The 26,547-nt window shown below is 35.5% G+C and overlaps 1 protein-coding gene across 1 annotated transcript; it reads right to left on the bottom strand.

Annotated features, from left to right (window-relative positions):
* Positions 1-1,107: 1,107 nt before the first annotated feature.
* On the bottom strand, positions 1,108-4,210 carry LOC110727060 (hypersensitive-induced response protein-like protein 1). The gene is made up of 6 exons (XM_021906598.1): positions 4,073-4,210; positions 2,623-2,832; positions 2,416-2,536; positions 2,232-2,323; positions 2,048-2,144; positions 1,108-1,767 (listed from the first exon to the last, which is right to left on the bottom strand). The coding sequence occupies exons 2-6, from the start codon at positions 2,809-2,811 to the stop codon at positions 1,403-1,405; spliced, it is 864 nt and encodes a 287-aa protein (XP_021762290.1). The 5' UTR covers positions 2,812-2,832; positions 4,073-4,210; the 3' UTR covers positions 1,108-1,402.
* Positions 4,211-26,547: the final 22,337 nt, after the last annotated feature.

A 26,547-nucleotide genomic window follows, 5' to 3' on the forward strand; every position in this document is an offset into this window, starting at 1 on the left:
ACATTATTTTACCCTATACAAGTATGAAGTATGACCCAGCTATATACTACAAGTATTTATTTTAAAATTAGACTAATTAATAATTTAATATTAATACAACACACAAAAGTTGACTGTTGACCATATGAAGTACTAGGTTTAATATTATTTTACAATAATTTATTTTGAATATCCTTATTCTTTTTATACTAATTTTTATATGGAGTCCTAATCAATTATTTTACGGGTCTTACACGCTTACACGATCACAATACTTGAGAGATTATGAAAAAGATGTATGAATCATAAAATGGCAAGCATGTTTATCATCTAGCTTGTCTACATATTCAACATTCTTTGATTTGGGTGATAAAGTATATAAACTGACCTTAAACTTCAACCATTAGCTTAAATTTTTAATTGAGTTGGTCATGGTATCAGAGCTAACGTGACACAACGGTCATGCGTTCGAATCTTATCCACCCCTTATTAAGCCTTGGGTATGGTGCTGCCCATCCTGCATCTACACTTTAAGCCCATGAGCCTCAACCATCAGTTCCTTGGGCTCTCATTTAAAAGGCGTGATAAAGTATATAAAGCGATCTTGGGCTTTAACCATCAGCTTAAGTTGTCTATATCTCTAGATCAATCAAGACCTTTAACTAGTTTTTAGGCCTTGTCCCGAGTCAAAATATCTTACATCCAAAAATTTCATGGTTTGATGGTTAAAAGTTTAAATTAAAAGTATATTACTCCGTAGTATAGTTTCATAATTTTGGAATTTACTTTTTAATAGTATACTAGTATAGATAAATTCATATAATGGGAATTTTCTTAATGTTGTATAGCTGACCTTGACTTATGTTTATGAGAGCAACATTCAAGAATGTTTTGTTTTGAATTTTTTGTTGCACTGTAATCACTATGCACTCCTATGTCCTATCCATCGTCTAAATTGTGACGTTCAAGGTTGCAAAGCTCCTGGGAAGTCCTTATGTTGGTTTATGTAGCCAACCCTATTTATGGGATTAAGGCGTTCAAGCAGAAGAAGAAGGTTTCAAAGCTCAAACAGTTTGTGCTTCATAATTGTATCTAGCCTATATAATTAAGCTTTTAAGGAGTTTTTAATTAGACTTGCATAACCATGGTAACGACTTTATATACAAACACAAAATACAATTTTGTTCATAATTATATTGGCGAGGAATTTAAGTCACACCAAATAAATAAGCAAATTACAGTACATTCATAAACACATCTGTACTTGTTTTACCCTGAAAGCTAATAAACAAACACTCCTGGAAGAAAATCTTGATTTCACACAAGCAAACACAGAATTTAAAGTCGAATGAAATTAACAATCATCATTAAGTTTCCCTAACAACCAAATAACCATATCTGCATCACAACGTGGTGGGGGTTATTAGTGAGATGATGATGCCTGTCCTTGAAGCAGTCCATCTCTGATTTGTGTTGCAACGTCACGTACAGCACCAGGTCCATGAGGGATAAACACAGCTGATGTCTTGGAGGCTGCACCGATTTCTTTCATTGTATCGAAGTATTGTGTGACAAGGATCATGTCCATAACATCCTTGGCACTAGTCCCAGGAACGTTGCCTGAAAAGCCTAGTACACTGTCTCTAAGACCATCAACGATTGCCTGTCTCTGCCTAGCGATACCCAGTCCTGAAAGGTACTTTGACTCTGCTTCTCCTTCAGCTTTTTTAATCTGTATGATCTTCTCTGCCTCGGCTTTGTCATTTGCTGCCACCCTCATTCTTGAAGCTGACAGAAGTTAAAGCCATTGTCAGACTTAGTTCTTGAAATGTAATGGATGATTCAAAGACAATTCTAACCAAAATTATTATAATCCAATGTAATTCTTATGTAAACTCTCTGATAGCATGTTATAGGAAGAGTATTTCCCATGTGTGCCAAAGACACAATTAATGTTCCTTACTTCCATACCAAATAAAACGCGGTCTGATTTTTTACATGAAAAACAATACTTCCAATCCTAGGGACGCCAGAGGTATCAACACATTGAGGTTGATGAATGTCTTACCAGCATTGATTTCATTCATAGCGCGCTTGACATGTTCATCAGGTTCAATATCAGTAATGAGCGTTTGAACAATTTCAAACCCATAATGAGACATTGCCTGAAAAGAATAACAATTTTGAGCTTCAGAATCTGATCAAATATATACAGGACTTTCGAATTATTCATGCTACATGCATAAACTTACTTTTTCAAGTTCATCTGCTACTGCTTTGGCAATATCACTCTTCTGCTCGAACACATTATCAACATCTAGCCTTGGAACAGTGCCTCTGATCACTATAAAATCAGAAGGATAAAAAACATTCAGACTTCTACAGCTATTGAAGTTTGAAAATGCCAAAATATAGAACTTTGTCATATTTACTTACCATCGAAAACATAGGCCTGAATTTGGGATCGAGTGTTGGTGAGCTTGTAAAATGCATCATTTGCCTTGTCAGAAAGGGCTCGGTATTGAATGGAAGCAACAACAGTGACAAACACATTGTCCTGCATAACAAAAAAACAAATCGATTCAGAAAGGCAAAACCAACAAGCAATAAAGGAACCATAGCTGGACATATAAGAAGACTGACCTTGGTCTTGGTCTCACAGCGCACATCCAACTGTTGTACACGAAGACTAAGCTTGCCTGCTATCTGTTGACCGATAAACCAAGGAACACAATGGCACCCTGGCTCGAGCACATCATTATATTTTCCGAAGCTCTCCTTAATAGCAACCGTCGATTGGTCAACTTGAACACAGCACAACAAGTTCCCCATTTTATGGTCTATGTAATTCTTCTAAAGGTTATAACCATAAGAAAATTTCAACAATGTAAGGGGTTAACAAATTATTACTCAATAACACAATAATAAAAAGAACAACATAGTGGAACAGCTTTTCACCAGGAAAAATTAGGACAATACAACTCTTATGCACGTTCAAGAACAGCTTTATCAAATTAAGATTATATAAAGTCCAATTAGATAGGTTAAACTCAGTTCTGGCCAATTCAACACAATTTCACAAGCCAAATTTAGCTCAATATAAATTTGATTATCAAATTTAAAATTCTAAAATACCGGTGATAAATTTCTTCATGATTGAAAACATCTTAGGTGTGAATAATGATGATTCCAACTGACTATAACCATCATTAACCATTTAAATTATTTACACATCAATTTTTTTTGGCGTATTCAAAATCATTTTCTCTCGTGTCATTAGATTATTATAAGTATTTTGAAACCCATGTTTGTAATTACTGTATGATAATATACCTCATTCCTACCTCATTTATAAATAATAATAATAATAATAATTTACATTAAATACATAAAATAATATACACAAAATCATGGCTTGAACAAGTTTTTGTTTTAAATTTTTTTTTTGGAAAATGCTATACATAGCTCTTAGGACTACATATATGCATTAAATACAAACTAAAAAATCGTGTAAAGTTAAGAAATCATAAAAATATAAACACTAATTACATTGATTTACGCGTGTTTTTATCATGAATTCCTAATTTTATACAAGAGAGTATTTAACGCTTATATATAACCCTTTGGGCTACATATAGCATTACCTTTTTCTTTTTTATGGGTAAGAAAATACTTCTAGATTAACATTGTTGTGAGTGCAAAGGAAATGTGACCAAAAAAAAAAAAAAAAAAATTCCTCACCCATACATCAAGAGCCCCTTGTGGGGTTTACTCTTATGACTAAAAGGAAGATTTCTTACCACTAGACAACTAGTCGAGTTGACCAAGTTTTTCGTATGTCAGTATTTTTCACGCGATACAAACATACAACCCTTCCTAAAACAATATCTCACAATTCGTAGAATTAAAAAAAAATAATAATAATAAAAAAAAAAAAATCATCTACTACGTAAATTTTCTTTTTAAAACACCAATAGAGGTATTACATAACATAAAACAATCATATGATAAATTGAATAATTTAATCAAGATACAAAATCAAAATTATAAAGAAAGAATGAAGAAAATTAATTTTGAGAAAAAAAATTCTTACATATTGAGAGAGAAAGATGAAGGAGAAGAAGACAAAGTGAAGATAGCTGTTTGGCGAAAATGGCCGAGAAATCGCAAAGATATTCACCAAACTAAATCCCTTTTTATATTTCTTGTCAGCAAAACTTAGTGACTTTTTTAACGAGTTTTAAAATTGGAGTCAATGATGTTATTTTGTCGAATTTTCCACTATTGTTACAATATTCTGAAGCAACTTGTTTTTAAGTTTCTATATTTGTTAATGTACTAATTAATTGCAGTTATTAGTCATTTTCCTGGGAAATTTCAAGGAAATGTGGTTGCAACACCAGGTAATTATTATTCTTTGAAATAATGTTAAGTCAATGACTTTAAATTTTGGATAGACATTGAATTTTCCAGGTCCACTTTATACTTTGGATATTTTCCAATTTCACTCCCGTTAATCTACGGGTAGATTCAATGTAAATTACTCTGTAACAAGTTAAACAATTTGAGAATCAAATGGGGAGAGGAAGGATATCTCCAAGCTCGAAGTACTCCTAATCCTTATACGAGTACAGAGAATTGGATCCTTAACCTCAAACTTGGAAGATAGTTTAATTCTTTACTATTGGGGTAATATTTTTGTTTTATTTATTTTAAAATAATTTGTGAATTTTCTCCCATTCATTAAATATTAAGATGAATTTTCTTGTATCAAAAGATAATATTTTATATTTAATTAATTTAAACTTTAAAATCTCATTCGCCAATTTTACTTATAACATTTGAATTATTTAAGTGTAAAAGAAATTACAAATATCTTATTTAATTGGAATTAATGCCTATTTAAAATAATAACAAATTATAAGATGAAATCAATTCATAACAAAAGTTTATTATTAGATATGATAAATTTTGTTAACGCAGAAGTTAGTCTTTAAAACGAATAAATTATATTTTTATAATCACTTGTCAATTTATTATTATTATTATTATTATTATTATTATTATTATTATTATTATTATTATTATTATTATTATTATCTAATCCAATTTTTTTTTTTAAATATCAGTTGAACATTAATTTTATTTTTTTTTGTAAGTTTAATAGTATATTTATATATATATTTTTAAATTCTTTTCTCTTAGATAAAATTTTCAATTTTGCATTTTATTTTTATAATAAATTTAAATTTTTAATTTTAATCTTACGTAGCGCTTTAAAATAACAATCCACGTGGAATAATCCTATACATAACGCTCTTAAAATTGTAATCCTACATGGCGCTCTAATAATTTTTTTAAAAAATTAAAATCCGAGGTGGCTCTCTAAAATCTTGGAAAAAAAAATCCCCTTTACATATTTGAACGTGATTTTATTTTTTTATTAGCATATTTTTATAAAATATTTTATTATAATCACTTTCATATTTTCATTATTTTTTAATCTAATCCAATTTTTTTTTTTTAAATATCAATTGAACGTGAATTTCATTTTTTCAATTTAATAGTATTTTTTTATATATACAAAATAAAACAAATTGTTTCTTTTCTTTTAGATAAAATTTCCAATTTAAAAAGATAGTATTTTATTTTTATAATAAATTTAAATTTTTATTTTAATCTTACGTGGCGCTTTAAAATAACTATCCTACGTGGCATAATCTTATACGTAATGCTCTAAAAATACTAATCCTACTTGGCGATCTAATAATTTTTTAAAATTGAAAATCCTAGGTGGCTCTCTAAAATCTTGAGAAAAAACTCCCCTTTATATATATATATACTAGATGGAAGCCCGTGCAATGCACGGTTTTTTCATCTAAGATTTTTAATTATTTGATTTATTGTATTTAATAATTTCAGACAAAATTACAAAAGTTTAATATTTTTTTTAACTATAATTTATAATGAATTTATTAAATATAAATAAATTGTAAATATGATATTTTTTCCATTATATAAAATCTTTAATGTTAAATGATAAATTTTTAATAATTTAAATCCTAAATCATTATTCATTGTTTTACCATATCTTTTATTTCGATAGAATCACCAACCTCGTCCACAACCAACTACTACATCAATGGATAAATTGAACCGTATTGCGATATAAATCAAATCTATGCATTAAATTTTTTTCACCATCTCCAAAAATAACCAAAGCCATCCATATATTAAGTATACAACATCTAATCATATGTCATTACATAAACAAATAATCGTTAAGTATCCTAAATAAATATTATGTAACTAATAATTACAAATATAAATTTAAACATAAGATTTTAAAAATTACCCGAATATTGATGACCTAAAACTAACACAAAGTTACTAACACAAAATTCGCTTGATGGGTTTTATACTGATACGAAATTTATTTGTGTCGTATGATATGTTAGATTTGCATGTAAAAAAACATTTAGTAAATAAAACATAAACATATAATCGTTGAATATCCCAAATAAATACAATGTAAGTAATAATTAGAAATACTAATTTAAACATAGGATTTTAAAAATTAAGCTAAAAATTACCTGGCCATTGACGACCAAAAATTAACACAAAATTACTAACACAAAATTTGCTTAATGGGGTTTTTTTTTTTTATTGATACGAAATTTTGTTTGTGTCGTATGATGTGCCAATTTATAATGATACATATCACAAATTTTAATTTAATTATAATTAACGAACAATTTGTATTTCTTATCATAAAAACTATCAAAATTTATCTTATAATGATAGGTATCAAACTTTATTATAAGCGTTTATCATTTAAATATTTTTTAGTATAATTTTTTTGGATTTCTTATACTCGTAGTATTGAATTTATAAATTTATCTTTTCCTATATTTTTACTTTATTTTTTTCATTAAAATAATTTAATCCGTGGATTATAATCTTCGTGACATTAAAATTTTAGATATATCAAATCTAATTTGTTACTTTTATCTAGGTGACGACGTAATTTTATAATTCAAAAATAAAATACAAATCTTTCTTCTTATTGGTCGAAATAAGTATATTTCTTACGTGGCGCTCCGAATGCTCTCCAAAATGCCTACTTTATTTATATATATTAGATTAGATTAGATTTGTGAAAGTTTGGCCCGTTCAGTTACTACTTATATAGCCATATGTTTAAAATGAAATAATTTGGATATATTTTATGATTTATGAATAAAAATTCATTCAAAAATAAAAAATTATTTTACGAATATCTCAATTTGAGTGACACAAGCACAAATGAGACATTTTCCTTTTTTTTTTTTGTCATTTTGACCTCAAATCGGATTCAAAAGGATCAAAATGACTCCCAAAACCTTAGTTGAGGAAAATTTTAGCACAAAACTCAATAAAACTCAATATTTAAAAAAAAAATGAATTTAATAAAATATTTTTACTACACAAATTATTATTATAATTTTCTACAAATTATTATTATTATTAGTGAAAAATTATGCGAGATCGCAAAAGTTATCCACTTTTCGAATACAATACGATGATCAAATGGAGAACATCCTCACGACTACAAATGATCATTAGGTTGCCTTTTCGACGAGGTTATACTATCTAGCAATATAAGCAGGTGATTTTCCATATAGTGCAAGATCTAATCAACAATCATTGTTTTTATGAAGGGAATTTTTATTTGATTCAATATATGTATTTGTTAAAATCGAATCCCCTTTGCAGATATTGTATGACTTTTTATTAATTGATTAATTTTACAATTCTAACAAAAAATACTAATGTGGAGTATAAAACAATATCAAATTTATTAATATATAATCATAAATTAAGTTAATAATTTATGGAAGATGATTTTGGTTGCATAAATTATTTGATTGATTGAAAGTTTAGTGTTGTGTACTAATTTATTGATTGTACAAGTCAATAAATAAATATGTAATTTATTTAATTTTTTAATTTAATTCATGTAATTCTTGATTGAATAATCTTCCCCCCCCCCCTTTAATGGATTAGGGAGGGGTGATTTCATTAAATAATAATTAATAGTCATTCGACACTTACAATCATCCCTTAAGAGATCTAAATCCTCAATACAAGTATTAATTAAACACCCTGAAACTAATGACATTGCTTCTAAATTGCTCTTGAATACTTTTAGATGTCTTTACATAATTCTTACAGAGCTCCATTGATGTATAGTCGCAAAAGTGATAAAAGTTGATTGGTCATCAATCAAGATCGACAAACTTGCAAGACGAATCTTCAAGATCTACAACCCTATACCAATAGACACGCAATTTCACAAATTTACAAATCCCTATACACAGGGGTGGATCTATTAAGGGGCTTGGGTGGCACCGACCCTACCAAAAAATATTTTTTTCATTTTTGATTTAGGTAAAGGTGTTTTATAGGTTAAATACGATTTTAATGCATAAATAACATAAAATTATCTTTGTCATAGTGGTAATGCATTGAGTTTGTGTAAAACGTATTATGTTCAAGTCTTCATACAAACATTTTATTTATTTATTTTTATTTAATGAACAAAATAAACTAACAAACAATAGTAGTGAAATTCCCACCATAAGTGATGTAGGAGCATCCTTGAAACTAAGGATTGTATGGCTATATGATCCTTTAGTGGCATTTATGACTCAAATTACTTTTTGGATAAATACCCTAGCTATCTTGTAATATGGTTAAGTGAATAGGAGTGATTTGAACCTTGTTTCTTGATTTCACAATTGATAATTGAAGATGTAAGAATGAAAACAAGGATTAGAAAGAAAGGCTTCATCTTGTACGTATGTATACTACATGATCGAAAATGCATTACTCGCTCAAATTCAATCAGCTATATCTTCTTCACTAGAAGAAATTTTAAAGCGATTTAAGTTGAAGATTAAAGTAGAGTTCAAGAGCTTTTCGGCGACAGGTTATATTTCCAATTTGAGCAAGAAACAAAGAAGTTATTAGCATTTTTTTTTTAGCTATCTTGGTAGAAATAAGGAGCACCCGCTCCTACCCCTTGGAGCGGCCGCTCTAGAGGCCCTGTATTCACGCGGATGATTACTTTACTTTTCCTCTTACTTTCATTGTTTAATCTTGGTCTTTCATCTTGTAATCCTAGGGGTGCACTGTAATTTAAGAACTTAGGTTGTTTGTAATGCCCTATATTGGCTATATATAGGGTTAAACTTGTGGTTTTGAAGGATCTTTTGCTTAACTTTAAAATCAATGAGATTTTCTCTCTCCTTCATCTTAATTGGTGATAATTTGCTATCTTTGTGATTGCTATTTTGTAATCTTTGTGATTACACCTTAATTTTAGTTTTACTTGGTGTTGGCTTTGATAGATTAAGAACTCCTATTTCATAGATCTTGGTGATTTTTTTGAGATAGGTTTATCTTGTGTTGTTGCATTTGAATAGTTGTTGTTAGTTGATATTCCCCTCTTTCCATAGTTATATCAATAAGGGAATCGACTAAACCCTACATGGAGGGACTTACTGTAATCACCATATTGTTGGTGATTTTTATTGGCTAAAGACATTAATTAAAGAAGAATTTGGGACTTACCATCTATAAAAATCGATGGTAGCTCCTAAGGCTTTTTGCTTTGGTTTTACATCCCTTGGTTTGTAAAATCAGGGACTCTTTTGACGTGCGTCTTTAGGCTTGGTATTTGGATGATGGCACTATTATTGGTGATACTTTGGTAGTGGGAAAGCCACTGGAGTAAATTATGGAGGAGGCCTCGTTTTGGCCTACACTTCAACGTAGGAAAAACTGAGGTTTTCTGGCCTATTGAAGATCCCTCGTCTAGCATTGCTCGACCTCTTCATGGTGTTCAATTTCTTGGGGTTCCCGCTAGTTCCGTCTCTATTTTTAGTGGGGAGATTGTGATGCAGAGAGTGACCAAGATCATTGCGCTAATGGATAAGGTTGCTAAGCTTGATGGTCCTCAGTATGAGTTGTTGTTGCTTAGGGGCATGTACGGGCATTTCAAAGCTCTACTTTGCTTTGCGTACTTGTCCTCCTTGTGTTTTTGAGGTGGATCAACGCTCTTTTGATGGGTCTCTTCATTCTTCTTTGGAGTGTATTGTTACTGCTTGGGGGTCGGGATTTGGCGATTGGTAGGGGCGTCTTGCTACCTTGCCTTTTGCTTTTTGAGGGCTTGGTGTTTATTCTACGAGTGATGTTTGACATTATGCTTTTCTCGCTTCTCGTTTGCAGTCTACTAGCTTGCAGACTCAGCTTCTACGACGTGCTGGTATTGTTGGTCCTGGTCGTGCCTTTGATGATGCGTTGAGTCTATTTAATAGAATTGTGGAGTGTGACATTTTTAGTAATCCTAGTGAGGTCGCTGCCCCAAATCTTATGAAAGAATTAGCAGATATATATTTCACAAAGGTTACTGCTTCCGCAAAATCCACATTTTCTTTATCTCCTCGCTAGTCTGCTTTGTGGAAGTCTCAGCAGGGAGAACACACCTCGGCTTGGCTTCGTGCGGTCCCTTTTTCTAGGCTGAGTCAGACGATGAACGCTAAGACTTATCGATGTGTGCTATGTTATCAATTGGGTGTTCCTTTGTTTTTTATTTCGACACCGTGCTCTACTTGCTCTAGGGTATTTGTTGGGGATATGTTTGGGGATCATGCGATGTCATGTGCTGGTATGGTGGGTATTAAAAATCGCCATAATGTTGTTCGGAATACCCTTCTTGATATATGTTATCGGTCTGGGATTTCAGCAAGAAAGGAGGTTGACATTGGATTGTCTCAGTGAACGTCGGGGACCTCGGACGTGTTGCTTTACTCTTGGGAACGAGGTCGCGATGTGTGTGTTGACTTGACTGGGTCTTCTCCTTTAACTTAGACTGGGTTGTCTGACTTCGTACCTAGGCGAGTTGTGATTGATGCGGCTTATCGTAAGCGGGTCAACTATGAAGCTAGTTGCAGGTGGGTACAGTTTCCTTCCTTTCTCTTTATCTTCTCTTGGGGAATTAGAGAAGGAGGTGATTGCGTTACTGAAGCGAGTCCAGAAATCCTCAAAGACTCGAGACATTGGGGCACGTGTTGCTCCTCATATCTTCACTAGAATAGGATTTGCTATACCTAGAGGAGTGGGGGCCCAGATTGTATATATCTCGGCTTCCCACTAATTTTTTTTTTTTTAGGTTTTTGATTAATAATAATAATAATAATAAAAATTAAAAAAAAAAAAAAAAAAAGTTCCACGTCAAATTCTCTCGTTTAGGGCAATTAGGGCAGGGGAAGTCAACGCCTTCAACATCTTGGTGGGTGCGCAATCTCATCAAGCGAAATTCAGATCCTTTCATCGCTATTTTGGTACAGTTTTTGGGTGAAAATTAGGTGGAATCGGGCTTCTTTGGTGCAGTCTTGTAGACGGTTTTCAGGCAGCTTTAAGGTGGTTTTCGGCGACTGTTTTTTGGGTCTGTTTTAGAGCGGTTTTCAGGCTTTTTCTTGGACAATTTGGCTTCGTTTTCTGGGCTGTTTTGGTGCAGTTTTCCAGGCGGTGTTAAGGGATTTTTCGGTGCAGTTTTTCAGGCTGTTTTAAGGGCTGTTTTGCTGCAGTTACGGTTGCGGCTTCTGGGCATTTTCTGTGGGCTGTTTTCAGGCAGTATTGAAGGGCTATTTTGCTGCAGTTTCAGTTGCGTTTCGGTGCGTTTTTTACTGCAGTTTCTAGGCGGTTTTGGGTACGTTCTGGTGCGTGTTTGCGTCTTCTGATTATGGTGCAATTTCTAGTACGATACTCTTTCTTTCGGTGTTAGTTTTTGGTGTAACTTGCAGCGTCAGTTTGTTTGATGTTTTTGGTTGTTTTTGGTATCGGTTTTTGTTGGTGGTTTAAGGTGGGTTGTGCCGTAGTTTTTGGTGGTGGCTGTGTGTAGTTACGTCGGCTACCGTAGTGAGGTTTCATTGTCCCTTTGTGTAGTGGTTGTCAAGATGTGGGTGGAAATAGCCTTACTAGAAGTTCCCTAATCAAGTATCTTTGTGATCGTCAATATTGTATTGATGCGCGGGATATCACACGGCACACCCCCAATTTCCAACTCTTTTAAGAACGTTAGTATAGACATAAAAATAGGAGATTGATTAGGCCAAATTAAACGATGACTTAACTAGATTTATTCCAAAACTAAATAATTGTCATATTTAAGTCATAACCTTTAAAGGAGCTACAATAATGTCTCAAGCTAATCATTAAATAAACTCTCAATTCTATTACATTATTACTAATATGACCCATATAGTCTCGGTTGATCGATCTCTCACATTGAATCACATAACCTGAAATTCAAGAAACATATACAAGGAAGAAATAATAAAGTCAGTGACAACTGAGTAAGTATTACTTCACCCTGTAACATATTTTAAAATAAATCTTTCTTTATCATGGAAGAATACATATTGTTTAAGAACTTGTACACAAACAACCTAAGCACATTTTCAATATTAATTAATAAGTACAAATATTTAATTTCTTGGAAGGAATATACAATAATATAATGCCACCACCAAATTATAGATTCGAGTCTACCACCCGAAACGAGTGTAACCAGCAAATAGGTCTTAATCCTAAGTGTACACACCCTTCATTGAGTGTTTTTAACTCGAGGGAGTAGACTAAGCCTAGGGTCGTGCTATATAGCTCTGACCTAAAATTTTGATACATTGTTTAGGTCAACCCACACACCAATCTGTAACACACCTTCCAAGAATTCTTTAATTTAAGTGATTAATAAATTAATTACATAGTTGTGAACATACGAATATTTAATCACCGTATGATAAAGTATTAAATCAGTCATAAAAGATGAGCTTTTTTTTTTAATGAATAAAGCAATTAAGATCGTAATTAAATAAATTCCCAGAAGCATATAATGAATAAAAACACACGTTGTCACATTAAAAAACCTTGTTTTCACAGGGTTTATAAAAGTAATAAACATAGTAACTTACTTTATCAAGCTCAAACACGACACAAAGGTTTTATCTAGTAATTACTTTCCTCCGCTACGTGCTCTACAAATAAAAATAGACCGAATATATATTAATAACTGTTTATATTATAAGTGTACGTATAAATATTTATCTTAACACGTGTACGGATATAAATCTACGTATTCCTGTATATAAAATCTAACCCTTTAAGTGAGTGGTCAAATATATAAATCAAAACTAGTTGTACAATAATAAAATGATGGCTTGATAAAATGATAAAGGAAAATAGAAATTAAAATCGTATAAGTTAAATTGAAATCATCATCATCAATCATTTTAAAAAAACATCACCGTGAGATGACGAAAGAAGTTAAGGGGAATTAGTGACTTTAGGTTAGCCGTATACCTTCGATATTGATCGGTTATCAGATTTTTAAAGCTTAGTGTAAAGAGGATGATGTGGGCTACGAGATGGTGTGTTTTGTGGTAGTTTTTGGTGCTACTTAGGGGTGCTTTTGCTATGTCGAAACTGGGTTGGAATTGTTTCGGTGGTCGACTTTCTTGCGTAGAGTGTGATGATGTTTAGCAGAGTGTGTGAATTGCTTGTAAAGTGTTGAAAATGAGTATCAATGAGGTTATATATAGATCAAATTGGTTAATACAGGACGGAAGTTTGAATTTGAAAGAGTAGATAAACTTTATCTTGATCGGTTGTTAGTATTTTAAAATCGAAATTGAGGTAGCTCATGAATCTAGTCTTGTACATGGTGGTAGTGAAGATAATGAGTTAAGGTTTTGACTAGTTAGTTATCCGAAAATTTAGGAACTTAGATTGACAATGGCGATGGATAGAGTCGGTTTCAAAAATTCTTGGAAAATCGGTTTACTCTAGGAATTAGATGAAGATGACTATCACTTTTAAATTTGTTAAAGGAATCAAATTAAAATCACCAATTATATAGGAACCTAGGAAGTAACGTGAGTTGATTAAAATATAGTAGCTGGAAATATTAGTCATAAAATATTAATCATGAACATAGGTATTTGCATTAGGAAAATAAAATACTTATAATTATATATGTATATAATTATGTATAATTACACTTACTTTTAATTTGGAAGTTTATATGGACGCGGAAGTTACTTTTACGTGTATGGTGATTTGGTTATGTGGGGTTTGCTACAAAACGCATATGCTTCGTTCTAAGTGTCGTCATGATAGGAGTGAGGATGTGTCACCCCTTGATGAAGGAGATGGTATTATTCGTTTTGTGCTTCAAAACTTCTTCAAGCCACAAGCACCTTCTTCTCCTGCTCAGCTTGGACTCGTGAGTGGTTTGATACAAGATCAACATTGTGGTTTTGATATGGCTCTCCTCGATTGTTTGTTCTCTAAGGGGTTTCGAATTTTGATGTCTATCCCTCCCAAGTGTCGTTTGAGGTTTTCTCGGGTTCTGAAAGGTGCTCTTAAGAAGGTCATCTCTAAGCCTAATGACATTTCTAGTTGGGTCTCTTTGTTGGTGTTACCTCTTTGCACACTTAAAACCTTTCGCCCGCGGAGTAGTCATGAGTCTAGGTCTTCGGTAAAGCATCAACATCAAGAAGAGGGTATTTCTCGTGCTATCTGTTCTTAGAGTGCACCAGGTGGTAGTTTACAACTTGTGAGGGAAACTTTGGTAGAGGATTCTCCTACTTTGTCGGTGGTTTGATGATGAGGACCTTAAGTTGGAAGAGCGTAATATCAAGCAGTGTTGTAGGAAGATTTGTGATGGCCATTACACCGCTGCAGTCCGGGTTCTTCTTCTTTAAGCATAGCTCCTTATAATGAGGCCACTCTTGCAGATTTACAGTCAATACACCCTTCTTCTCCACTTCCATCCTTTCCCAATACACCTATTGATCACCTTCATCTCATTGCTACTTCTGCTATTGTTTTAGATCGGATTAAGAGTTTTCCACATGCCACATCATGTGGTAGGAATGGTTTACATGCTCAACACCTTATGGATTGCTTGAGTGGTGCTACTGTGGCTGTCTCAAATGTGTTAGTTGACTCTATTACTGAGGTGGTTAATCTCTTTTTAGCTGGAAGATGTCCTATGGAACTAGGAGAGTATATTTCTAGTGCTCCTCTCACACCACTTGTCAAGCCCATTGGTGGTATTCGTCCTATAGCAGTGGGTACTGTACTGTTTGGCGGCGTCTAGTTTCGAAGGTCGGTGTTGTTATTGTAACACCCCCAAATCTCCCTCTACGGAATATGTAGAAAATACGTATAAATACCGTAGAGATAGACTTGGGCGTATTATCGCCGCGTAATAACGCAAGGCTTATATTTCAAAATACTTTTGCAGCGGAAATCTTTATTCATTATTAATAGTACTTCAATAAAACTGTTCATAAATTATGACACAAAAACAACCCAAACTTTCCTAAGCTAGGCGAAATTCCCGTGGACTCCCGTATGCATCAATTAACTTCCACCTGAAAAGTTCACCTGCTTACCATAGATGGTAAACAGGGCAAAGCCAAAACAAAAGCACGTATTAGCAAATTATGCTTAGTAGATTATGTGTAAGATAAGTAAAACATAATTTAAATCGTTTAAGTTTAATTCATAAGAATTCCAATGCCATACTCAAGTAAAAGCTTTTCCAATTCAATTCCTTCAAGACAAGTTTAAAATTCAATCGATTACATTTCAAAATCAATTCCTCACTAAGTGTGCACACCCCCCAAGTGGTTTACTTTATGAACAAAGGCCAATCTTGAGGAAAGACTAGGTCATGCAAAGTCCATAGCCTTCTCTACTAATCAATTCCCTAAGTGGGATTCATAACATATCGATTGATTTGCTTAAAAGCACCTTTTAAAATCCGTTACACTTGAATAACAATAAACTTGTAAATCGTTTTTAGTTCAATCCTTTTTAATAATTTCAATCACGATTCAAAGTCTCCTTTATTTTAAATCAAAATCATTAATTTACATCCATCATACAACATAATTTCATAAAACATAATTTCATACGGAACGTGATATCATAATTTCATACGGAACATAAAGTATAATTTTATACGGAACGTAATAAAATATAATTTCATACGGAACATAATAAAATATAATTTCATACGAAATATAATAAAATATAGTTTCATACGAAACATAATAAGATATAATTTCATACGGAACATATTAAAATATAATTTCATACGGAACATAATAAGAAGCATAACAAGTCATAATTTCATAAGAGTTGTATTAATATTAAAACATAATTTCATAGTCAACTTTCGAAGGTATCAAACCACATAACGTATCTTGATCGTAACACGAGCGATTCACACAATCACTTCACTTAATCACGAACACCCTACACATTATTATAACCTTAATTAATATAAGGCTATCAAATAAACACAACAACTTAACCAAACTACCCCATATGTGCATGAATTAATTATAAAGTATCATTATATTTTAATAAAATAATTTTCTGTTTTTATAATTTAAATAATTTTCCTGTTTTTATACTATAATTTATGTAAGAAATAATATATATGAAAATGTTTAGTAATGTAAAATAAGATTAGGAGAAAGGAGAAATTGAAGGATGGTGGTGGAACCAAAGCAAGGGAGGAGCAAGGGTGGCCGGCAGTAAGGTGGTGGCTGTTGTGGTCGCCGACGGCAGCAGGTGGTCGCCGGTGAGGGTGGTCGCCGGTGATGGTGGTGGCCGGAAAATGGGGAGGAGAAAGAAAAGGAAAACCGTGAGGGAGAGAGAGATTTTTTGGTTTTTTAATGTGTGTCTTGGGGTGTTTGGAAGAGGGGTATTTATAGGTGTTTAGGTGATGGGTTTATAGCAATTTAGGGTTGTATAATTTATGGAAATTTCAAAGAATAGAAATTAGGATTTTAAATGTATGGAAGGATATTAGATTTTATTTGGTCATGAAATTTTATTTAGTAGGTTTTGAGCTTGGAGTGCAAGTATAGAATAAGATCAAATAATTTTAGATTTAAGAGTAGAAATAAGGAATTTTAAAGGATTTTTATTTTTAATAAAATAAATTTAAATCATTTAGAAAATTCATGAGTGGTCGAAAATATTGAGCTCAATATTGCTCAATAATTTCGGTCCCTCTATTTTAAATTTATGGATTTGTAAAATAATTTTTTGCCTAATTTTAATAATCCAATAAAATTTATTCTGTGAAAATTAATAATTCAAAGAATAAAATCAGATTTTTATTAAATAATTGGGGTGGCCGAAAATATTGACTTATAATAATTTATTAAATCAAATTTTCATTATATAAATTCCGAAAATTAAATTTAAAATATATATTTCATGAAAATAATTAATTTGGAAAGATATTAAAACAATTTAGATTTTTATTCTATGAAAATCGAAACTACAATTTAATTAATCTACCGAATTGATAAAATTTCGGTTTAGCTATTTAATTTGAGAAATAAAAAATACTATTTATAACATAAGTATAAAATAGTTTCATTTATTGGATTATCCAATTTAATTAGTTTTGTAAAATAATAAGACAAATGATTTAGGCGCCAAAATTTAAATATCATTTTGGCTCCAAAACTAAAATACTCTTTAGAAAAAAATAATTAATTTAGAAAAATACGTCAAAATACGAGACTAAAATACCTTTCAAAAATACGGGGTATTATAGTTATGGTTGGCCAGTCTTTGGGAAATTACTTTGATAGTCTTCAATTTGATATTGGGGTTTCTTCAGGTGGTGAGAGGCAATTCTTCATGATGTGAATCGGTTGATTGAGGATCGCGGTTCTGATGTTGGTCTTTCAATGCTGTTGGTAGATTTTCAAAATGCCTTCAATCTAGTTGATCGCGAGGTCATGTTACGTGAAGTTCGTCATCGTTGTCCGGACATTTCGCGATGGGTTGAATTCTGCTACTCTAATCCAGCCAGATTGTATTATGGGGACCACACCTTACGGTCGTCTCAAGGGGTGCAGCAGGGTGATCCTCTTGGTCCTCTGCTTTTTGCTTTGGTTTTACAACCCCTGATGTTTAAAATCAGAGACACTTTTGATATATGTCTTCAGGCTTGGTATTAGGATGACAACACTATTATTGGTGACACATTGGTGGAAGGTTCTGCAGTTGATTATGGAGGAAGGAACTCATTTTGGGTTACATCTTAACATGGAAAAAACTGAAGTTTTCTGGCCTACAGAAGACCCTCGAAGCAGGCTTGTGGGTGTCTTTTCCCACAATATTTCTCGACCTTTGCACGGTGTTAAGTTGCTTGGTGGTCTCGCTAGTTTTGATTCCGATTTTAGTGGAGAGCTTGTGATGCAGAAGGTGACCAAGACCATTGCGCTTATGAATAAGGTTGCTATGCTTAATGATCCTTAATGTGTGCTATTGTTACTTAGGGCATGTATCGGAGTTTATAAACTCTACTTTATATTGCGTACTTGTCCTCCTAGTACTTTTGAGGCGGCTTAGCGCACATTCGACGGGGCTCTTCGATCTTCATTGGAGCGTATCATTACGGCTTCGCGGTCTGGGTATGGCGATTGGAAGTGGCGGCTTGCCATCTTACCATTTGCGTTTGGAGGGCTTAGTGATTATTCCGCAGGTGATGTTCGTCATTAGGCTTTTCTTGCTTCTCGGTTACAGTTTGCTAGGTTGCAGACAAAGCTTTTATGGCATACTAGCATTGTTGGTCATGGACGAGCCTTTGAAGATGCGTTGAGTTTGTTTAATGGAACGGTGGAGTCTGACTTTTAGAGTAATCCTAGTGTGGTCGTTGCCCCTAAACTCATATATTGGTAGGTATATAATTCACAAAGGTTACCGCTTCTGCAAAATCCACTTATTCTTTATCTCCTGGGCAATCTGCATCGTGGAAATCACAGCAGAGAGATCACACCTCTACTTGGCTTCGGGTGGTCCCTACTTCGGGGTTGAGTCAGACGATGAACGCTAAGACATACCGATGTGTGTTGTGCTATCAGTTGGGTGTTCCATTGTTCTTTGTCTCAACGCCGTGTTCTGTTTATCAAGGGTTTTTCCTGGGGTCGGTGATCACGCGGTGTCATGTGCTGGTATTGGGTATTATAATCGGCATAATATTGTTCAGGATACCCTTGTTGATGTTTGCTATAGATCTGGGATTTCAGCTAGAAAGGAGGCTGACATTGGGTTGTCTGGAGGAAACGACGGGGCTCTCAGACCTGCAGATGTGTTGCTTTATTCCTAGGACCATAGATGCGATGTACGTGTTGAGTTGACAGGGTCTTATCCTTGACACAGACTGGACTATCTAACTATGTTCCTGGACGGGTTGTGGATGATGCGGCTAATCGAAAGCGGGTCAAGTTCGAATCTAGTTGTCGGACAATTGGATATGTTTTCCTCCCCTTCTCTTTTTCTTCGCTTGGAGAATTAGAGAAGGAGGTTGTTGTGTTGTTGAAGAGGGTTCAGAAGATTTCAGCGACTCAGGACATTGGAGCACGTGCTGCTGCTCTTATTTTCACTGGGATAGGCTTTACTATAGCTAGAGGAGTGAGGGCTCAGATTGTGTCTCGGCTTCCCACTAATTTTCTATAAGTTTTATAACTTTGTTTTTTTTTAAATATAATAGTCGTTTTTTCTCTCGTATAGGGGTGTTTAGAGCTAGGCGGCATGGTGGTTACCATGACCCTTTTCCAGCAGTTTCATCGTATTTTCCAACGGCTTTATCGACGACTAGCGACCCATTTACCGGCAGCATCATCAAATTTTTTGGGGTTCAATTCAGGCTTTATTGGGACGTTTTTCTCTGGCGGTTTCGAGATAAATTAGGGCGTCTTTCAACGGCGTTTGGTCGGATCTAGTGTTGAGATAGCAGTTAGGCGATTTTCAAGCGTTTAATTCGGCGAGGTGGTTATCCAACGGTTTTTGTATTGCGTTCTTCGGGCTTTACTTGGGCTGTTTGCAGGCGATCGGTTGGAGGTTTAACTGCTGGTTTGAGGCAGTTTACAGCAGGTTCCGGCGGTGTTTCTGGTTTCAGGCGGTTTGGGTCAGTTTTCTGACATTATTAAGGCGATGGTTGGGCGTTTTGGTGGTGGCAATGCGTTTGGTGTGGTAGCATAATTGAGGTGGGGTCTGGACGTGTGTGGTTCAAGGTTCATTTTTGGTTTTGTTTTTGGCTACTTATTCTGGTTTGGTGTGGTGGCAGCTTGATTGGTGTGGTGGAATATTTAAGGTGGTATATTTGACGTGTGTGGTTATGTCAGCTACTCGGGTGAAGTTTCATTGTCCCTTTATGGGTCTTAGTGGTTGTCAAGATGGAAGTGGCAATGGTCTTACTAAAAGTTCTCTTATCAAGTATCTTTGTGATCGTCATTTTTGTATTGGTGCACAAGATATCACCCGGCATTCTCTTACTTCTTATTTAGCTATTTATACTGAGGCTGAAATTACTTTTTCGCGTATGGGGATTTGGTTATGTGGGGTTTACTACAAAACGCATACGCATCGTACTAAGTGTCGTCATAGCCCGAGTGAGATTGTGTCACCTCCAGATGAAGGAGATAGTATTGTTTGTTTTATGCTTCATGGTCTCTCTAAGCCGCAAGCTCCCTTTTCCGGCGATTAGGGGTGCTTTTCCGGCGAGATCAAGACCTCGGTGGTTATGCATTTAGGTCCGGCATTTTTAAGGTACAATTTCTAAGCGAAATTCAAGTGGAATCGGGCTTATTTGGTCTAGTATTGAAGGGCGTTTTTAAGGCTTTTATCGGCGGTTTTCAGGCGACTTTCCAATGGTTTCCTGGTGACTGTTTGTACGGTCATATTGCCTTCGTTTTATCGACTGTTTGTAGGCGTTTTGTGGTCATGTTTTGTGGCTATTTGCAGGCGTTTTGTGGACGTGTTCTGTGTTCGTGTTTTGGGCTGTTTTACAGGAGTTTTGTGGTCGTTTTCCGGCTGTTTTTAGCCACCGTTTCAACCGGTTTTCTGGTCAATTTCCAGGCTTTTTCAGGTCGCATTGCAAGCGACGTTAGGGGGCTGTTTTTGGGCGTTCTTGTGGCAGCTTGCAGGCTGATTTTCCAGCGCTATTTGGTCCGGCGACGACCTTTGTTCTCTACCGTTACACCAGCGGATTTCTGCCGTTTTTTAGGTGTAATTACAGGCGGCTTTGTTGCAGTTTATGGGGCTGGTTTTGGTGTTGTTTTGGCGTTATTGAACGGTTGTTTTGGGTGCTTTGTTGCTTGTTGTTTTGGGTGATTTGTTTCTTGCTATTTTGGGTTGCTTTGTATTGGTTTTTGTTGGTGTTTCAAGGTGTTTTTGCTAGTGGTTTTTGGTGGTGGTTGTGTGTAGCTATGTTGGCTACTCGGGTGAAGTTTCGTTGCCCCTTTGTGGGTCTTAGTGGTTGTCAAGATGGAAGTGGCAATGGTCTTACTAAAAGTTCTCTTATCAAGCATCTGTGTGATCGTCATTTTTGTACTTGTGTGCTGGATATCACACGGCATTCTCTTTCTTCAAATTTAGGCGTTTATACTGAGGCTGAAGTTACTTTTTCGCGTATGGGGATTTGGTTATGTAGGGTTTGCTACAAAACGCATACGCATCGTACTAAGTGTCGTCATAGTCTGAGTGAGATTGTGTCACCCCTGGATGCAGGTGATGGTATTGTTTGTTTTGTGCTTCATGGTTTCTCCAAGCCCAAGCTCCCTCTTCCCCGGCTCAGCTTGGACGCATAGGTAGTTTGGTGCAAGATCAACATTGTGGTTTTGATGTGGTTCTCCTTGATTGTTTGTTCTCTAAGGGGTTTCGTACTGTGAAATTTATACCTCCCAAGTGTCGTTTGGGGTTTTCTCGGGTTCTGAAAGGTGCCCTTGATAAGGTGATCTCTAGGCTTGATGACATTTATAGTTGGGTCTCTTTGTTTGTGTTACCTCTTTGCACCCTTAGAACCTTTCGTTTGCGGAGCAGCTCTAAGTCTAGGTCTTCGGTAAAACATCGGCATCAAGAAGAGAGTATTTCCCGTGCTATTTGTTCTTGCAGTGCACAAGGTGGTAATTTGGAGCTTGTGAGGGATACTTTGGCAGAGGATTCTCCTACTTTATCAGTGGTTGGTGATGAGGACCTTGATTTGGAGGAGCGTAATATCAAGCAGTGTCTTAGGAAGATTTGTGTAGGGCATTTTACTACTGCAGTTCATGTTCTTTCTTCTTCAGGGTGTTCCTCCTTATAATGACGCCACTCACGCGGATTTACAGTCTAAACACCCTACTTCTCCAGCTCCATCCGTGCCTGATATACCTGTTGATGGCCTTCATCTCGTTACCTACTTCTGATGTTGTTTTAGATCAGATTAAGAGTTTTCCACGTTGCACATCTTGTGGTAGGGACGATTTACGTGCTCAGCACCTTATAGATTGTTTGAGTGGTGCTGTTGTGGCTGTATTAGATGAGTAAGTTGACTATATTTGCGGGGTGGTTAATCTCTTTCTAGCTAGAAAGTGTCCTCCGGAACTAGGAGAGTATATTGCTAGTGCTCCTCTTACTCCACCGGTCAAGCTTGGTGGTGGTATTCGTCCTATAGTTGTGGGTACTGTTTGGTAGCGTCTGGTTTCGAAGGTCGGTGCTGTTATGGTTAGCTAGTCTTTAAGAAGTTACTTTGATGGTCTCCAATTTGGTGTTGGGGTTTCTTCGGGAGGTGAGGCGATTCTTCATGCTGTAAATCGGTTCATTGAGGATCGTGGTTCGGATGTTGGTCTTTCTATGTTGTTGGTGGATTTTCAAAATGTCTTCAATCTAGTTGATCGTGTGGTCATGTTACGTGAAGTTCGTCGTCGTTCTCTGGGCCTTTCGCGATGGGTTGAATTCTGCTATTCTAATCCAGCTAGATTGTATTATGGGGACCACACCTTATGGTCATCTCAGGGGGTGCAGCAGGGTGTTCCCCTTGGTCCTCTTCTTTTTGCTTTGGTTTTACAACCCTTGGTGTGTAAAATTAGGGACAATTTTGATGTATGTCTTCAGGCCTGGTATTTGGATGACGGCACTGTTATTGATGACACGTTGGTGGTGGGGAATGTTCTGTAGTTGCTTATGGAGGAAGGACCTCGTTTTGGGTTACATCTTAACGTGGAAAAAACTGAAGTTTTCTAGGCTACAGAAGACCCTCGAAGCAAGCTTGTGGGTGTCTTTCAACCTAATATTGCTCGACCTTTGAGTGGTGTTAAGTTGCTTGGTGGTCCTGCTAGTTCCGATTCCGGTTTTAGTGGTGAGCTTGTGATGCATAGGGTGACCAAGACCATTGCGCTTATGGATAAGTAATTTTGCTTGTCCTCAAGCAAAGACATGAAATCACAAAGGAGTTAGAACTCTTGATATAACAATATATAATATAACAGGCTAACATGTTGTAACAAGTACTCTATATTGCTGGAAACTTATTTATGAGATTAGAAATCAAATACCAGCTCTTAGACCAATCACAGCCTACTTTGCATCAACAATGTGGTGAAGTAGTTTGAAGGATTATTAGGACTTATAAAAGGATGCAGGGGTTAAGGTAGATAAAGGTGCGTCATATTTTAAGGAATGTGATGATAAAAAAAAAACTCTATGACTAGTAGAGCCTCAAGAATTAATACATAAACTATAAAATCACACCTCTTATAACTTTTGGAGCTTCATGACTTTCCCTCCTTTTATTTTGTTTCATGACTCTAAATGCTATGTATCTGTCAAGAAACCCATGTAACGAGCTTTCAACCAATAACTCCCGGTCCAGTTGTCCCAAGGCACTAGGTTTGAAGAAACCCCTACTGATTTACTAACTCGAGTTACTCAACTACGATACATTAAACACCACACGTACATTTATGGGTTCTGATCTTTTTTTTTTCTTTTTTTTTTTTTATCCCATACATTGGTACGCAGAGCCTTTAATATGAAACATTAATTAGAATAAAACACTGCCACACTGATAATCCACTTTACACATGCATTGCTCTACTAATCCAAGAGAAGGTAAACATCTGGGTTAATTTTTTCAGATCAATGGTATTTGAATTAGATAACCAGAAAAATAGGTCAATAAGGCTCAAATTGTTTGATTAGTGGATCATGTAAGCTTTTTGGCTATTTTGGTGCAAATGCCTTTATGCCTAAATCATTTCATTCTTATTACAACACTACAACGTTGACTTCCATCAGCTTGTAATTGTTCAAAGAGCCATGTTTTTTTTTTTTTTAAAAAAAAAAAAAAAAAAATCTGCATATATACAAGCCTATAAGCCAAAGTTAAGCATAGTAGAGTGAATATTGTTAAGAACATAAGCAAAGCACTGTCGACACAGACTGCCAGACTCAATACCATACCAAACATAACTCACTCCCCCCCCCCCCAAGTTTAAGTCACACATTGCCCTAGTTGTCATAATTTGGAACTTCTAGCTCCATCACTTCAACGTTTTGGACCTGATGACCCTCATAGTACGGCTTGAGTCGATGGCCGTTCACCTTGAATTCCTTCCCCGTATCTTCACTGCGAATCTCCACTGCACCATGCTCATACACCTTTGTGACAACAAATGGTCCCACCCATCGAGAACGGAGTTTACCAGGAAATAGTTTGAGCCGAGAATGGTACAAGAGAACTTTCTGCCCCACTGTAAATGTCTTTCGTGTTATGCGCTCATCATGGAATGCCTTGGTCTTCTCCTTGTAAATTCTCGCATTCTCGAAAGCATCATTTCGGATTTCCTCAAGTTCTTGCAATTGAAGTTTCCTGTGCTCCCCCGCTGCATCCATTTCCATATTGCATTGTTTCACGGCCCAAAAGGCTTTGTGTTCCAATTCTACTGGCAGATGGCAAGGTTTACCAAACACAAGCCTGTAAGGAGACATCCCGATCGGAGTTTTATACGCTGTTCTGTATGCCCACAGAGCATCGTTGAGGCGGAGACTCCAATCTTTCCTGTTTGGATTCACAGTCTTCTCTAGAATGGACTTGATTTCTCGATTGGAGACTTCTGCCTGTCCATTTGTTTGTGGGTGATATGCAGTGGACACTCGATGAAACACATTATACTTCTTCAAGAGAGCTCCTATTGTCTTATTGCAAAAGTGTGTCCCCTTGTCATTGATGATGGCTCTTGGGAATCCGTATCTAGCAAAAATATTTGATTTCAAAAATTCTGCAACAACTTTAGAATCATCAGTACGGGTGGCTATATCTTCCACCCATTTCGAGACATAATCGGCAGCAAGCAAAATATATTGAAAACCGAAAGAAGAGGGGAAGGGACCCATAAAATCCATACCCCAAACGTCGAAGATTTCACATATTAAGATAGGATTTTGGGGCATTTCATTCCTAGGACCTAGTGTACCTGTTCTTTGACAACTATCACATGCCTTACAGATTTCATATGCATCTTTAAATATGGATGGCCAGTAGAATCCACTCTCTAAAACCTTGCGTGCGGTTCTCTTTGGTCCAAAATGTCCCCCACATGCATAAGAATGGCAGAAAGTTAGTATAGACAGAATTTAAGAATCGGGTACGCACCTTCTGATTAGTTGATCAGCACAGTATTTCCAGAGGTATGGGTCATCCCATATGTAGTATTTTGCTATACTACGCATCCGGTCCTTTTGTGCCTTGGTGTAGCTGGCTGGAAACTTCCCAGATGCTAGAAAATTCACCAAATCAGCATACCACGGAGTTCCTGAGTTCAAGGCATGAAGTTGCTCATCGGGGAACTCTTCATTGATTGGGGCGTGACCTTCATCAGCTTCAATAACTAACCTGCTCAAGTGATCAGCAACACTATTGTCAGAACCTTTTTTATCTTTTATTTCAACATTAAATTGTTGAAGCAATAAAATCCAACGTATTAGCCTAGGTTTGGATACATCCTTTGACCATAAATATTTCAGCGCTGCATGATCAGTAAACACAATAATTTTAGTACCCAATAAATAAGACCTGAATTTGTCTAAAGCATAAACTACAGCTAAAAGTTCTTTCTCGGTTGTAGTATAATTAGCTTGAGCTGCATCCAAAGTCCTTGAGGCATAGTAGATGGCATGGGGAACTTTTCCAACTCGCTGGCCTAGCACTGCCCCTACAGCATAGTTAGAAGCGTCGCACATCAGCTCGAATGGGAGCTCCCAGTTAGGAGGTTGTAGAACAGGGGCAGTGACCAACTTGTCTTTCAGCTTGTCAAATGCCTGCTTACAGGCCTCATCAAAGTGGAACTCCACATCCTTTTGGAGTAGTTTGCATAGTGGTTGCGCAATCTTCGAGAATCCTTCGATAAACCTGCGATAGAACCCTGCATGGCCAAGAAAAGATCGAACTTCCCGCACAGAGGTGGGGTAAGGCAGAGAAGAAATAAGATCTATTTTAGCTTTATCAACTTTATTCCTTCAGACGACACAATATGGCCTAAAACTATACCTTGTTGAACCATGAAATGACATTTTTCAGAATTAAGCACAAGGTTAGTTTCAAGACAACGTTTAAGGACCAAAGTGAGGTGTTCTAAGCATCTATCAAAAGAATCTCCATGT

This window comes from Chenopodium quinoa, unplaced genomic scaffold (genome assembly GCF_001683475.1).
Source record: "Chenopodium quinoa cultivar QQ74 unplaced genomic scaffold, ASM168347v1, whole genome shotgun sequence".
NCBI lineage: Eukaryota > Viridiplantae > Streptophyta > Magnoliopsida > Caryophyllales > Amaranthaceae > Chenopodium > Chenopodium quinoa.